The following is a 15,362-nucleotide window of genomic DNA, read 5'->3' on the forward strand; positions in this document are numbered from 1 at the left end:
AAAAAAAAAAAAAAAAAAAAAAAAAGTTCTTCATCAGCCTTTCACCAGATGTTACCAGCCATTGATTCTGTCTAGGTCCATTTTTTTAGGTGTTGCAAAGTGGTGGTATTCTAATTGTTTCTTCTTTTGTATTTACTAGCTGACACTCTTGTAAAGAAGATATCAGTATCAATTATATGACTGCTGTGAGATTTCAGGAAAGGCAGAATGAATATTTGATATTCTTCTTTACCTGTTTTAAGAGCAATATGCTGGAAAAACTAAAAATAGAATTACTATGTGATCCAGCAGTTGCACTTCTGAGTATTTACCCAAATTATTTGAAATCAGTTTGCCAAAGAGATATTTGCATTCTTATTGATCTTTGCAGAATTATTCACAGTAGCCAAGTTATGGAATCCACCTAAGTGTCCCTTAATAAATGAGTTGATAAAGAAAATGTGGTATATAAATACGATTGAGCTTTAAAATAAAATAAATTCTGTCATTTGTGATAACATGGATGGAACTGGAGAACATTACACTAAGTGAAATCAGCCAGGTATGGAGAGTCAAATACTGCATGTTTGTATTTCTACATGGCATCTAAAACAATTGAACTTAGAGAAGCAGAGGATAAGTAGAGTGATGCTGGAGGAGAGGAGTATTGGTGAGTTTATAGTCAAAGGGTACAAAATATTAGGAGGAGTAAGGTTTTTTTTTGATTGTGTGATTTATTAACAGAAGTTGTGTTATACAATTCAGAATTACTAAGTAAATTCCAAATGTTCTCGCCATAAAAAATGACAGGTATTTGAGGTGATAGATATGTTAATTAACTTGATGTAATCATTGTACATTGTGTTTGTAATTTATAGCATAATTTGGTACCCTATAAATACCTAAAAGTATAATTTGTCAATTTTATAGCAAGATAAAAGAACAAATATGTGAGGTTCTTAGCAAAGGTAAGCAAAGAATTTTTAAAAGTCCATTTATGAACTCATGCATTTTAACATGTAGATGTTAATACATTCCATTCCATTCTAGTCCTTACTGTTTTTTTGTGGTCCCATGTTTTCTTCTTTGTTCAGTGAAAGTATCTTCACATTTGTTCTTGCTATCCTTTGATGCTTTCCCCAGTTGCTTTCTTACACACTAGTTATTTTGTTTCGGGCTGTTTTTATTTCCTGTCCCATCAGAGTTTTTCAGGGAGCCCTGACTCCTTCTGGGCCTTTATTTGAACAGATCTTGATTTCTGTTTTTGGAAGGAGAATTGTGATACTGGAAGGATCTAGTGATATTCCCAATTCATATTTAGGATTATGGAATGTTTACATCTTTAATTTTATATTTGTATTTCTTAAGTAGAAAATCTTGCTTTGTACATTCTAATGTCCATGAATTTCAATTCCCAAAGTTGAGATAAGCAACACCAATTCTTCAACAGCACTACCTAAGCAATATGGCAAAACCCTGTCTCTACAAAAAAAAAAAATACAAAAATTAGCCAGGCATGGTGGGAAGATCACCTCAGCCGAGGAGGTTGAGGCTGCAGTGAGCCTGGATCTCATCACTGCACTCCAGTCTGGGCTCAAAAAATATACATATTTGTCTTAGTTACCATGATATAGTACTGATGACTAATTGCATAAAGTATGAGCTTCACTTTTGACCCCTCAGTCCAGAGATCACTGAATCAACAACCTGACTGTCACATGACCAGTGATTGATATGACATCACTTCTTCAGAGTCTGTTGGTGACTGGTCACTGCACATCTGCAGTTAGTTCATACACAAACAGCAAAGAATGTGGTTGTGTTTCTCCTTGTCAAAGTTAATTTGCTTTTTACCACCAAACACAGCGTCATTAATCCAGCCGGTGTGCCCTGGCCTTACTTCAACTTTTCAAGCCTGTAATCTTAGGTGAGGTTTTAGACCTGTTATTATTGCTGTATAACTGGTAATCATGCAGTATTGTCGGTTGATGTTTTGGAGAAGTATGTCAGAACACATGCAGATGAAAATATTTAAGCATAGTGGCAGGAAGTGACTCCAGGCTCTGCACGTGTGATACTGCAGAAAATCTGCTGCACCACACCATGGCCCTGTGGGAAGCTGGGGAGAGCGAACGGATTGTTCACAGTGCGGGCCTGCCCTGCCCTTCAAGCCACTCATGGTTTCAAGCCAGAGGAATTGTCTGAAGTTGAATTTGCTGGCAAAAAAGGGGAAAGTCATGGTATTGAAAAAGATGAAGATGTCCTCATGTAAGTGATGCCAACCAAAAATGTCACATTAAAGGAACTCTCAGGCATATTTCCTGACACAGAAAGCCTGTAAGATACACAGCATTAGCTCGTCTCAGCTTCCATGGCAGCCTGGCAGTGCCAAAGCCTAGAGGAAATGCTTCCTTCATCTCATAAGTTTTGTGGTGAGGAAGAGGCAAGTTGTGTTCAAACTTCTGTAAGATTTTAAGGAAGAAACAAGACACTTTTATTCTCAGTGTTTCTATTGTTTTAAATTAGCGTACTCGGTGAACACTAGCTGTATTCTGTCTCTCCATACATTTATAATTGGCAGGAAGAAAGTTTCAGTGTTCTGACAGGTTTTTAATAGCCATCAGACAATTGTCGTTTCCCCATTGATTTTTTAAGATTGCACTTCATGGATTAGTTTAGATGGTCGTTTTTCCGGTCCCACGTAACTGCAAAATGATGGCAGCTCATGCTTGCTTCTGTGTGTATGTGTGTTTCCATATCACAGCACCAGCATGAACATGAATGATATGGTAATGGAAGCCTGTTTAAAGTTTGTCTCTAGTTTCTTTGCTTAGTATATGTCCCAGTAGAAGGACATATACTCCAGTTTCCATATATTAAGTCACATGCAGTTCAGAGATCCTTGGAGATGGTTGTGCAACAGAGTTTTTGTATGTTTCCAAATCCTTGCACCAATGACAACAGAGCTGGTGACATAAAGCAGATCATTACTACATGCCTGCAGTCGGCGGAGGAGGGCGTGCATATTACCTTTATGGTTAGGGAGATGTGATGCTGATGGTGGTTTCACAGACATGCACATAGGGCAGAACACATCAGATTTTATATTTTAAGCATGAGGGTTATTGTATGGCCATTATAGCTCAGTAAGATTGTTGACTTTTAAGTAAAAATATCACACAGATCTAAGAGGACAGACTGAGCAACTAGATAGAGCCAACAACCCCTGGACAACATTTACAATAAAATGAAATTATCACTTATCTCTACAAAGCCCCAAATGCTGGCAGATTCGAGCAAACCACCCAAAACCACAGGGCCTGCTGGAATTCTTATTCTGTCTTCTCGCATGTTCTTGAAAATCAGGATTCTCAATATGGAAGAAGGAAGATGTAGCTGTAGTATCAAAGAGCTTTAAGAAAACATCTTGTGTTACTGACCTGGAATTGGCAATGTCAGTGTGAACTCATGAGTTACCTTGTGTGTGGGTACACACACACACACACTCACACTCACACTCTCTCTCTCTCTCTCCATTTCTTTCTTTTTGTTCTTGCTTTGTCCAGTGAAAAGACCTAGAAACAATATTCAGTACAGTGACAATGAGCATCTCGTGATACCAGTTTGCAGTAAAATCACCAGAGTCTACTAGGTTCATGTCGCCGGGACTCAGGCACCACATGAAGAGACTCTCATTGGCCAATTATGGGGCAATCTGAGATTCTGTAATAATGACAACAATAATCATTACATTGTATTGAGACTTAACAAATACTGCTGTTCACCCCATTGTTCACCATCTGGGGATGGCAGTGCAAGTTCATTGTCCCGAAACATGGGAGAAGAGCAACAGGGAGCCACCCTTCCCTACAGGAGCTGTTCTACTGGGTGACCACACCCAGCTCAAAAGGGCGGAAGCTGCTCTGTCTACTTTATTTTCAGCTGAAAGTAAAAAGTGGGACAGATCATCTCTCTCTACATCCTCCTGTGACGTAACGTGTCTTGGTGCTGAGCATGAGTGGCCGCCACACCAAGTAGAGCAGAATCTGGACCTGGTGCCTCTAGGTCGAAACAGTGCTGTAGTGCTGAAGGCCAGCTGGGGCAAGGGCTGGGCTCCAGGCAGGTGGATGGGGAAGGCAGTCAGACTGGACCACAAGCATGCAGATGGTCTAGTGCAGACCCAGGTCTTTCAGCAGATGAATCAGAAGGAGAGAGGAGTAGAGGGGAGGGGACCTATAGATTAAAAGTGACTTTGAAGACAGCAAGGATAGGTAGGGCTCAGCTCTAGCGTCTGAGGATGTCCATTTGGGCATGAACTCTTAAGCAAAGCAAGGAGGTAGAAGCGACCCGTTTTGGAAGGACGAGGGGCCTGTGTTTGGGATGGGGCACTGGAGGGTCTCCTGAGGGACCTTGAGGTTGTTTACACAGGGTATTTGGTTTCTAATAATTTGCTAGGTATACCTATGCTTGTGTGGCTTTCTGTAACTATTCTCTTTTACAATTTAAAATTTTCTGGCTGGGTGTGGTGGGTGGCTCATGCCTATAATCCCAGCATCTGGGGAGGCTTAAGCGGAAGGACTGCTTGATTCCAAGAGTTTGAGACCAGTCTGGTCGACATAGTGATACCCCACTTGTACAAAAAATGAAAAAGAATTAGCTGGGCATGGTGGCACATGCCTGTAGTTCCAACTATTTGGGACGCTAAGGTGGGAGAATCGCATGAGCACAGGAAGTTGAGTTTACAACAATCTGTGATTGTGCTACTGCACCACTCCAGCCTGGGTGACAGAGCAGGATCCTGTCCCTTGAAAAAGGAAAAAAAAAAAACCCTTAAAAAAATTCTGCAACCTCAAAAGTTACCTGGATGAATTCTCTTTGATTAAACTGTGAATTATGTTTTATATGCTGCTTTTAATTCTTTAGGAGTTTTAAAAATGTTTGGTGTAATCTGGCTTTTTAATTATATAAAATATATCTGATTTTAAGTGAACAGTATTTGTTATATTCAGAAGGCCTAAAATCTATTCCTGTTCCCTTCCTCTATAGGAATTATACACATATACATGTGTACATAGGTATATGTGCACACACACACAGAAGCATTTGAACACACACAGATACATTCACACAGAGATGTACACACATAGGAACACAGATTTTCATGCCCTCACATCCGTCACATACACAGATATGCATGCATGCAGACATAGGTACACACTTATGCACACAGATATGTTCACACACCAATATGCACACACACAGAAACACACAGATCCTCAGGTACTTGTTCACAGTTATATATGCATATTATACACAGATACCCATGTACACATACATGCATACACAAATATATACATGCATGTGCACACCCAGCACACACAAGTTAGCCATGTGTGCGCACACATACATGCACACACAGATACACACATGGGCACATATCCACACACAGATGAACATGCACGTATATACAGTGATACATGCATAGAGAGATGTATGAAGACACATGAATTCCCTCTCTTCCCTCCCTTGTTCTTAACGATAATGTATTTTTCTATTTACAGTGTGCTGCACCTTGCTTTCTTCATTTCACAGTCTACATCGTAGACGTCTTTCCATGACAGTGTATTGCGGTCATCTTATTTGCCTTACTTTCTTTATTGGTGCATGTGCTCTATTTTATTCAGCTAGTACTGTTTGCTCCCCTTTGTTTCATAACAGTCTTCTGTTATTAGAAATAATGCTGGAAGGAGCAGTCTTGTGTGTTTTTCATTTTGTGCTTTTGCTATTTTGTCATTAGAATAGATTCTGAGAAGTAGGATGACAGCATGGCCAAAGAGGAATGGATTTTCCTAATAGAATATCTTACCATGTTTGAAACTGGATAGGCTTGTGAGCATATTGTAACACTTAACCTGGGTCTCAGCATTGTAGCTGTGCTTTTATGATTGAACATTTTTTATGATGGTAAATCTGATATTAGCAAGATAATATCACACATTCTTGGATATTTTTGTGTATTTGTTATTTTGTTATTATCAAAACATACATTGAAAGTAGAAATGATCAATGTAGTTTTTCTAAAATAGGAGACTGATTAATGTTAAACCTTAATAGGCAAGAACAGCAAACAGGAAATAAGTGATTACCTAAAAAAATTTTTAATGGCGTACATCTTTTCATCAAACTTATTTTGTGAATCAAGGAACATTGTGTAAAATAAAGGTTTTTAAGGATTTTTGTTCCTGGGAATGTCTAGATTGTTATTTCTTTGTCCTGCTGTGCCCTGGAATTATTCTTTGATGGTACCTGTAGCTCAGGAAAAACCTTCTGTAACACAATTCAAGAGTGGTAAATGTTTATTCTCTACTTCCAAGGTTCGTGTTTTATTCGAACTGATCAACTAGATGGTGAAACTGACTGGAAGCTGAAGGTGGCGGTGAGCTGCACACAACGGCTGCCGGCTCTTGGGGTGAGCAGCATCGAGACTTCTCCATCCTCTTATTTTTAGTGGTGGTTTCTAGGTTTCATGTGTATTTCTGTTTATACAAGCTATTTTATTTAATGCATTGAGAATTTATTTTATCATTTCTTTATTCCTTATGAAGGCAATTCATAAAATTATGCCAAAATAATTTCTGTGATGTCTTAGCACATAATCAGTTTTAGGTAGTTTTGAATTTTCCTTTTGACACAGGTTTTCTTTCTCCTCTGCTCACCTTCCTCCCCTTCCTCCCCTTCTTGACCCCTCCTACTCTTCCTCCTCCTCCTCCTCCTCCTCCTCTTAATGTCCTTTTTCTTTTTTAATTTATTTTGTTTTTTAAATGGCAGGTTGTCACTCTGTTGCCCAGGCTGAAGTACAGAACATGATCATAGCTCACTGCACCCTAAAACTCCTGGGCTCAAGTGATACTCTCTCTGCAGCCTCCTGAGTAGATGAGAGTACAGGTGTATACCACCATGCCCAGCTAATTTTTAATTTTTTTTTTTTGTAGAGATGGTGGGGGGTCTTGCTGTGTTGCTCAGGCTGGTCTTGAACTCCTGGCCTCAAGCAGTCTTCTCACTTTGGTCTTTCAAAGTGCTGGAATTAAAGGTGTGAGCCACCACTCCCAGCCAGAAACTTTTAGTTTTTATTTGGCTATTTGTCCATCTTTGTGATTTGGTATTGATGTTTGCCAGTTAAAAAGTATATTCATGCTCGTGTGTAGAATCTTCCAAATCAGTAATACCAGATATTCTCAAATGAATATCCTATTTTTAATTTTCTCCTTCTTAGGCACATAGAAATGTTTTTCTTTCCCCTGTTTTCTCCCTGTATGTCACATGGGCTTCATTGGCCTTCAGGTCAGAAGCTCTGTTTGAAAATTGTCCAAGCTCCTTCTCTGGGTCAGGCTTCTCAGTCAAAGCCAGGCAGTGAGTGCTACTCAGATGATTTATTTTCATAGGATTTTAATTTCCAGTGTTCTATGATTGTTTACGTAAATTCTGTAGGATACTATGAATAATTTATATGTTTAGAGTTACTACAACTTACATTTTTCATGGTCAGTGAATGAAGGAAGGTAGATTCTACTGGACTAACAGATGAGCAGGTTGGAGAGGCTGGGCAGTTGACAGCTGTCTTTTACCTGCTTTGCAGTGGGTAGAGTCAACTAGGCAGCTGTTAAATCATGAAGTCAGATGCCAGGGAGAGCACCTCCTCACCTGAGGGTGGGGCGGGGTGTGTGCATGGGGCACTTCCTGGATCACACAGTGTGGCTTTCAGTGGAGCTGCCAAACTTTTCCAGAGTGGCTGTGCCGTTCCGTGTCCTCACCAGCACTGGATGAGTGACCCAGTTTCTCTGTCCTTGCCACCTTCAGTGTTGTCACCAGTTTTTATTGTAGTCATCTGACGGTGTGCAGTGCTACCTTCCTGGGGCTTCAGCTTGCATTTTTGTGGGGGCTGGTCGTGCACAACATTGTTTCTCCTGCTCGTTTGCCATCTGCCTGTCCTCTTTGGTGATGTGTCCTGTTGACAGTCTCTGAGCAGAACCATTCTGCCTTCACGTCTGATGCCACCTGCAGCTTGTTCAGGGAGTCCCTGTCAGGGTGAGGAGGTTCTTTCTAGTCCTAGATGGCTGAGAGGTCTTATCCTGAATGGGTGTTAGATTTTTCCAAAGCTTTTCTGTATCTGTAGGGATGATCGTATGGATTTTGTCCTTTATCTATTAATATGATGGTATGTGGTCTGACTTTATATGTTATACCAACCTTGTGTTATTGGCATAAACCTCACCTAGTCATACTGAGTGTCTTTTGATTATGTCACAGTATTTGATCTGCTAATATTTTGTTAAGGATGTTTTGTGCTGATGTTTATGAAAGATATGGATCTGTATTGCCTTTTTTTAATGTCTTCAGTTGGATATCTAGGGGTAAGCTGCCCTTATAAAGAGTTGGGGAGTCTTTTTGCCTCCTGTAATTTTTAAAACAGTTGGCATAAAATTGGTGTTATTTTTTAAAAATGTTGAACAAATTCACTTTTGGACCTCTCTGATCCAAGAGTTTACTTTGTGGGAAAACATTTGACTGTGAATTGAATTTCTTTGGTATAGAGTTAATCAGATTTTCTGTTCATTGAAAATTTGTGTTTTTCAGAGAATTAGTTCATTTTATGTAAGTTGACAACATTAATGACATAAAGTTTTAATATTCTATTATTATTTTTTAGCTATTTTAGGATTCCTTCTTTCACGCCCAATATTGGTAGTTTATATCCTGTCTATATTTTGTTGATCATGTCAAAGAACTTGTTTTTGGTTTCATTGATTATCTTTATTGTTTGTTCATTTTCCGTGTTGTTAATTTCTGCTCGGATTTTATTTCCTTCATTCTACATAGTTTATGTATAATACTATTTTTGTTTCTTCCTCCATAAGGTGGAAGTTAGACCTTTGATTTTACTTATTATTTCTGAAAGTTTATAAACTTTCAGAGCTGTAAACCTCTTTCCAAGCAGTATTTACCTGTGTCATGCAAATTTTGATATTCTGCATTTTTGTTATTTAATTAAAAATATTTTCTAATTCTTTCATGATTTCTTCTTTTCATCCCTTCATTATTTGTAAATACATATTTATTTGCCAAATAGTTGGGGATTTTCCCAGTGTCTTGTAATTTATTGTTATTTAATTCTCTTATGGTTACGGAACATATTCTTTTCTATTTCAGTCCTTTCATATGTATTGAAGCTTGTGATATGGCCCAGCATAGGAACTCTCTGGGTCAGTATTCCATGTGAGCTTAAAAATAATGTTTGATCTCCTGTTGTCTGGATGTTTTGTAAATGTTCAGTAGGTCAAGCTAATGGAAACTGTTATTAAAAAAATTTTTTTTCTACCGTTTTTAGTCTTAATTACTGAAGAAGACTTTTAAGATCTCATACTTTTTGTAGATTTAACTATTCCTCCTTTTGGCTCTGTTAGTTGTTTTCTTATGTATATTGAAGCACTGTTTTTGGGTTCATACACATGCAAAATTATTGTATTTTCTTGAATTGGCCCTTTTTCATTATTCCTGGTAGTATTCTTTGTTGAGACATCTATTTTGTTCTTTACTATTATAGTAATTCCAGCTTTTTTAAAATTAGCATTTACATGGTGTATTTTTTTCCATCATTTTATGTTTCATATATATTTCTTTGAATTTAAAGTTTGTTTCTTAATGTAATAAAAGTAGGTACTGCTTTTTCATTCTGAGAATTGCTGCATTTTATTGTGTACCTTTACTGTAATCATTAACATGGTTGAGCTGAAGTCAGGCATTTTACTCCTTATGTTCTAATTACCCATTTCTTTGTTTCTTTTCTTCATCTTTGGGTGTTGTGTTATATTTCCATTTCATCACCATTGTCGGCTAATTAGCTGTGTGTATTAGTTATGTTTTGTGTCATTATCATGTTTCCAATATATGTTTTTAACTTACCACAGTCTTTCTCCATGTCACTTACTGTGTAAGAGTCTTAAGACGTGACTTCCTTCCCATGCTTTGTATTTGTGTCATTTATCTTACTTCTACATATCATCAGCCTCATAGTGCATTACTGTTTTTTGTTTGAAGTTGTCAAGCATATTTTAAAGAGAGTAAAAAGTGAAAACAATCTTTTCCATTTACCCATGTGCTTACCTGTTCTGGGACTTCTCTTTCTTGTGTGTTGATCCAAGTTTCCATTTACTGCCATTTTTCTTTAGTTCTAAGAACTTCTTACAACATGTCTTGTAGTGAAATCTGCTAGAGATTGTGTCAATTTTTGTTTGAAAGTTGTCTTCATTTTGCCTTTTTCTTTGTTTTTGAGACAGAATCTCATTCTGTCATAAAGGCTGAAGTGCAGTGACTCCATCTTGAGTTACTGCAGCCTCCGCCTCCTGGGTTAAAGCAATTCTTCTGCCTCAGTGTCCTGAGTAGCTGGGATTACAGGCCTGTACCACCATACCTGGCTAATTTTTGTACTTTTTTTTTTTTTAGGGCTGGGATTTCACCATGTTGGTCTGGCTGGTCTTGAACTCCAGACCTCAGGTGATCCACCCACCTCAGCTTCCCAAAGTGCTGCAGTTACAGGTGTGAGCCATTGCTCAGGGCCTCTTTTGCTGTCAGTTTTGAAAGCTGTTTTGAAGTTTTCATTTGACAGTCTTTCTTTTTTATCTCTGCCTTTCAGAGCTTTTACTTTATCTTATGGCATCCATAGTCCTGAAAAGATGCCTGCAGGCCTCTTTATCCTCTGCTCCGTTTTCTGCCTTCAGAAATTTAAGTATGATGTGTTTTCATTTGTCTTGCTTGGGTTTGTTGGACTTCTTATATCCAGAGTTTCATGATTTTTATCTATTTTCCAGATTTTCAGCCTTTTTTTTTTTTTTAATCTTTCCTTCTGCCCAAACCTCTCTAAATGGGACGTGACCAATAGGATTAGTCTAGCTACTGATATCAGGGAAATTAGTCTAACTACTCATCTCAAAAAAAGACCCAGAAGAAAAGAGCAAGAGCTTCAGTGGGAATATCAAGTAGTTAGATTTCCACATGCCACTGAAGGTCTCTTACTCTTTTTTTCTCACCTTTTTTTTTTTTCTTCTCCGTCTGTAACTCAAGTTTGATAGTTTCTGTTGCTCTGTTATTAAATTCACTGACATCTTATTCACTGTCTAGTCTTCTGTTAAGCCCACCCAATGAATTTTGTTGTTCAAGTGTTGTAATCTCTGGATGTTCCCATACGTTTTTCTCATTTTTGTTGTTTAAATCTGTTTTTTGTTCTTTCCTAATATATAATGGTTTCATTGGACTATTTCAACTGTTTATAATGCTTAATTCCATGTCTGTTAACTTCGTTATCTCTGTCCCTTTTGGGTATATTCCTATTTAAAATTTTTGGCCCTTATTATAGGCCCATACTTTCCTGCTTCTTTCCATGTCTGGTAATTTTTTATTGTATGCCGAGTATATAAGTATTATAATTAATGTCTGAGATTTTCATTTCTATTTTTAAAGCATCTTGATATATATTAAATTAGTTCAGCCACTTGTGAGTCAACTTGATGTTTTCAAGGTTTGTTCTTAAACTTTGTTAGAGAGGCCTAGAGGCTCCTTTCTTGTAATGCTATTTAATCGTATTCTTAGAGCTTGATCCTGCTGGGATCCTTCTGATGTCTCCTGAAATCCTTGCTGGTTCAGAGGTGCCTCTGAACTCTGGCTAGTCAAAACTCATCTCTCTTCAACTCTGTGTAATCTTTGCTAGTGGCTCAAGTTGGAGCTCTGTGGTTCTCCTTTGCCTGGACAGACATATTCTTAGCCTGAATGCTGTGCGTGCTCACATTCAGTAATGCTTAGGTGGAACACTTTCATATTTCTGCAATTCTTTCTCTTCCTTGCCCCTTTTCAGTATTTTGCAAATGCTAGTTGTCAGTTTCCCTGAATTCTGGTCTCAGTCTCCTAAATTCAGAACAGCTGCCTCCCTCCACCTGGCTTCTGCCCTGTAAAGTGGTAAATCTTCTTCACCTGGGTTTATGTGGGGCACATGGCGTTCTCTTTTCTCTGAGGTCACTGTATCTAATGTCTGAAAATAGGTATTTTATAAGTGTTGTCCATTTTCCGGTTGTTTTCGTGGGAGGGCAAGTCTCACATTAGTTACCACAACATGACCCCTAGAAGTCCTTGATTAATTTTTAATGAAAAATACTAAGTTCCTTGTGGATGAAAGAAACTACATGACATTTCAAATTATAATTAAACTAAAATAAACAAGCAGGCATTTGCAGACTAAAAATTTGCTTGTGGGTGGGGCATCTGCCTGCTGGGAGGTCTGGGCTCCCCAGGCCTGTGACTGCCCCCAGAGACTGGTGCCTGCCCTTCTGCCACCTTCACATGTTACTGCCCTCTCCTTAGGGGCATTCCTTCAAGAAACAGGTGAACATCAATTTTGATTCCTGATTCTAATAGTCATGTGTGCATTGAATATCATACATAAATCACAAAATAGAAAAAAAAAACTCTCTTCATTTGCCAGTCTGCATTTGCTTTCATTAATATTTTGGTATAAATCCTTTCTGACAGTACCTTCCCCTGGCCACATTCTTGCATGGTTGCGTAATTCTATATACTATGATTTTTTTTCCAGTAGAATATTTATTCAACAATATGCTATGGGTCTTTTCATGTTAGAAATTGTGTATGCCTGCAAGTGTTTTATTAGGTGCATAGTTTCTGATAAATTATAGCTTCTGTAACTGGCCTGATATTGGTGAATTTAAAAGTTATCATTTTGAAATTCTAGATTAAAAAAAATAAGCATATTCCAAGAATTTTAATTATTTGGCCAAAATGCTCTTCAGAAGACTATGCCATTTATAACATCTACTGCATATTAATTAATCAATCTTTCACCGTTTTTCAATCTAATAACCAAAAGTGGTATCCCATTTGTTTAGTTTTTTATGTGCGAGGTTGAAGATAATTATTATTTGAGAAAGTGTATTTCTCATATTTATATTTTCTAAGTCTGTTCATGTTATCTGCTTATTTTTCTACTGTGTGTTTTTAAAGTTCTTTTTATAAAAGTTTGTTATTTTTTTATTTTTCAATTTTTTTCTAAAAACTTATGTTTATTGTTTCTGTTGCTCATATAAAAGTTCAGTGTATTTATATAATGTGACCTACCAATATTTTTGAAATGGTTGCTGCTTTTTGGTTTCATGCTTAGACTATTTCCACTCATGATTATATTTTAAATAATTACTTTTAAAATAATTCCTGCTTTCCGTGCAAAATCTGATCATCTACCATTTTTTGGGGGGTGATTTTTTTTTTTTTTTTTGAGGTGGAGTTTTGCTCTTGTTGCCCAAGCCAGAGCGCAGTGGCGTGATCTCAGCTCACTGCAACCTCCCTCTCCCAGGTTGAAGCAATTCTCCCACCTCAGCCTCCTGAGTAGCTGGGACTACAGGTGTGCACTACCACGCCCGGCTAATTTTTTGTATTTTTAGTAGAGATGTGGCTTCACCATGTTGGCCAGGCTAGTGTTGAACTCCTGACCTCAGGTGATTTGCCCACCTCGGCTTCCCAAAGTGCTAGGATGACAGGCATGAGCCACCGTCCCCTACCGATCTTTTTTTTTTTAAATTTAATAAAAATAAAAAAAAAAAAGCAAAAACTGTTAGTCAATTGTACCAGTACCATTTACTGAAGAACTTTTTGTTTGTTAGTTTTTTGTTTTTGCACAAATTTAATATTGCCCCCAAATGGTTATACAATTCTAATTTCTCAACATCAGAGTATGAACATGTCTGTTTCTCCATAACTTTGCCCAGTATGTGTTACAAATGTATTCTTCAATCTGTTTCTTAACTTCTGCCCTTATAATATCTTTGCCTTATAAATATTTCAAATTTTATTTAGGTAAATATTTATATGTTTTCTTTTATTAAGTTGTTTATATGTTTCCCTTTATGCATTTATAGGTTTTGTCTTGTGCCAGAGGCTGTTTGCCCCCCAGTGTTCATTTATCATTTTTTAAATGTTTGTCAGTAGCTGGAATCTAAAAGTGAGAGCCCAGTAATTTACATTTACAGTATTATAATTATTAAACTATTGTTCCCTACAGTTCCATCTGATGCACAAAGACCTAGGAGAGGGAAGTTGAATCATGTCACTTAGTATGTATGGCTAAATATTTGTTTTAGAGTTAAGCTTAAGGTAGATTCTTCTTTTTTTTTCGTTATGTGTCATGAGCTGAGCAGAATCATGCCTCACTCTGGCCTGCATTTTCTGTGTCGTCATTTCCCTTAGCCCTTTCCCATCCTCGCTCTGCTTCCCAGTGTTTTTAACTTGCTTTTCTTTATTTTCTGTTGTGAAATAAATCTGTTCCATTGCCTTATTACTTGACATCTGGTTTATTAGTCTCATGCTATTTATTAAGGTAAGTTTTATCATAGAGACATTCTTGCAGCATACTGACTTTGTAGTGTAATTGGAACTGATTGCTGGGTTAGCACTACTGTTTCTTGATTCCGTATTTCCTCCTTGTGTCCTTTTCTTCTTTCTTATGTACATCCTTAAGTAATCTCTCCAGAACTAAAGTGGGAATACTGTGAGTACTTAAGACTGGAGGGGATTTTGGTTTGCTGTAACACTTGGATGAAAGCCTCACCCTCTGTCTTCCTCCTGAAGAACCTTCCAAGAATTTTAGGGTCACTGGCAGTAGGCAGCTTGGGAGCAAGTCACACTAAATGATAATTTTGTACCAGATTTAATTTTGCTAAGTTTAGTAGAAAAGAAAATACAGAATCAAAACACTATATTACAAAGAATTTTTCTGAAAATAAAAAAGCCAAAAAAACCAACCAAGCAAGAGTATTGGTGTATGATTCCATTAATATAAAATTCTACAAATGATCAGCAGGTGGTAGAGGTTAGGAGGGTTAGGAGTGCAGGGATTGGTGGGCCACAAGGGAGCACAGGGATACTTTTGTGAGTAATGGAAATGTTCAGTATCCTGAGGTGGTGATGGTCACAGGCATATACATATATCAAAACAAAATTTTACACTTTAAATATGTGTAGTTTATTGCATGTAAATTACACCTTAATGAAGTAGTTACAATTTTTCATACTGTTATGTATAACTTTGAGCAATGCTCTTTGCGGTGATTACAGGAAGTGACATTATCTTCAGTATTATAAGAATGCTTTCTTTATTTTTATTAGTGTCAGATACACACATATGTAAATTCAAAAATATTTACAGAATTAATTCATACAATGCAACTTTTAAATGTTTGTAACCAGTATACTTTGATAGAGTCGGATTAAGAATTTCAGTGACATAACTAGATGGTAAATGAAAACATTTTAATTTTTGATGTAAC

General features: G+C 37.4%; 1 protein-coding gene across 1 annotated transcript in view; it reads left to right on the forward strand.

Moving 5' to 3' along the window:
- ATP9B (ATPase phospholipid transporting 9B (putative)) overlaps positions 1–15,362 on the forward strand; it is a 291,524-nt gene that overhangs the window by 91,686 nt on the left and 184,476 nt on the right. The window contains 1 exon segment of the mRNA XM_032293812.1: positions 6,354–6,448. Coding sequence (XP_032149703.1) covers positions 6,354–6,448 — 95 coding nt within the window.

The sequence above is a fragment of the Sapajus apella genome, unplaced genomic scaffold (assembly GCF_009761245.1).
Source record: "Sapajus apella isolate SASKATOON/1434 unplaced genomic scaffold, GSC_monkey_1.0 scaffold30, whole genome shotgun sequence".
Taxonomy (NCBI): Eukaryota; Metazoa; Chordata; class Mammalia; order Primates; family Cebidae; genus Sapajus; species Sapajus apella.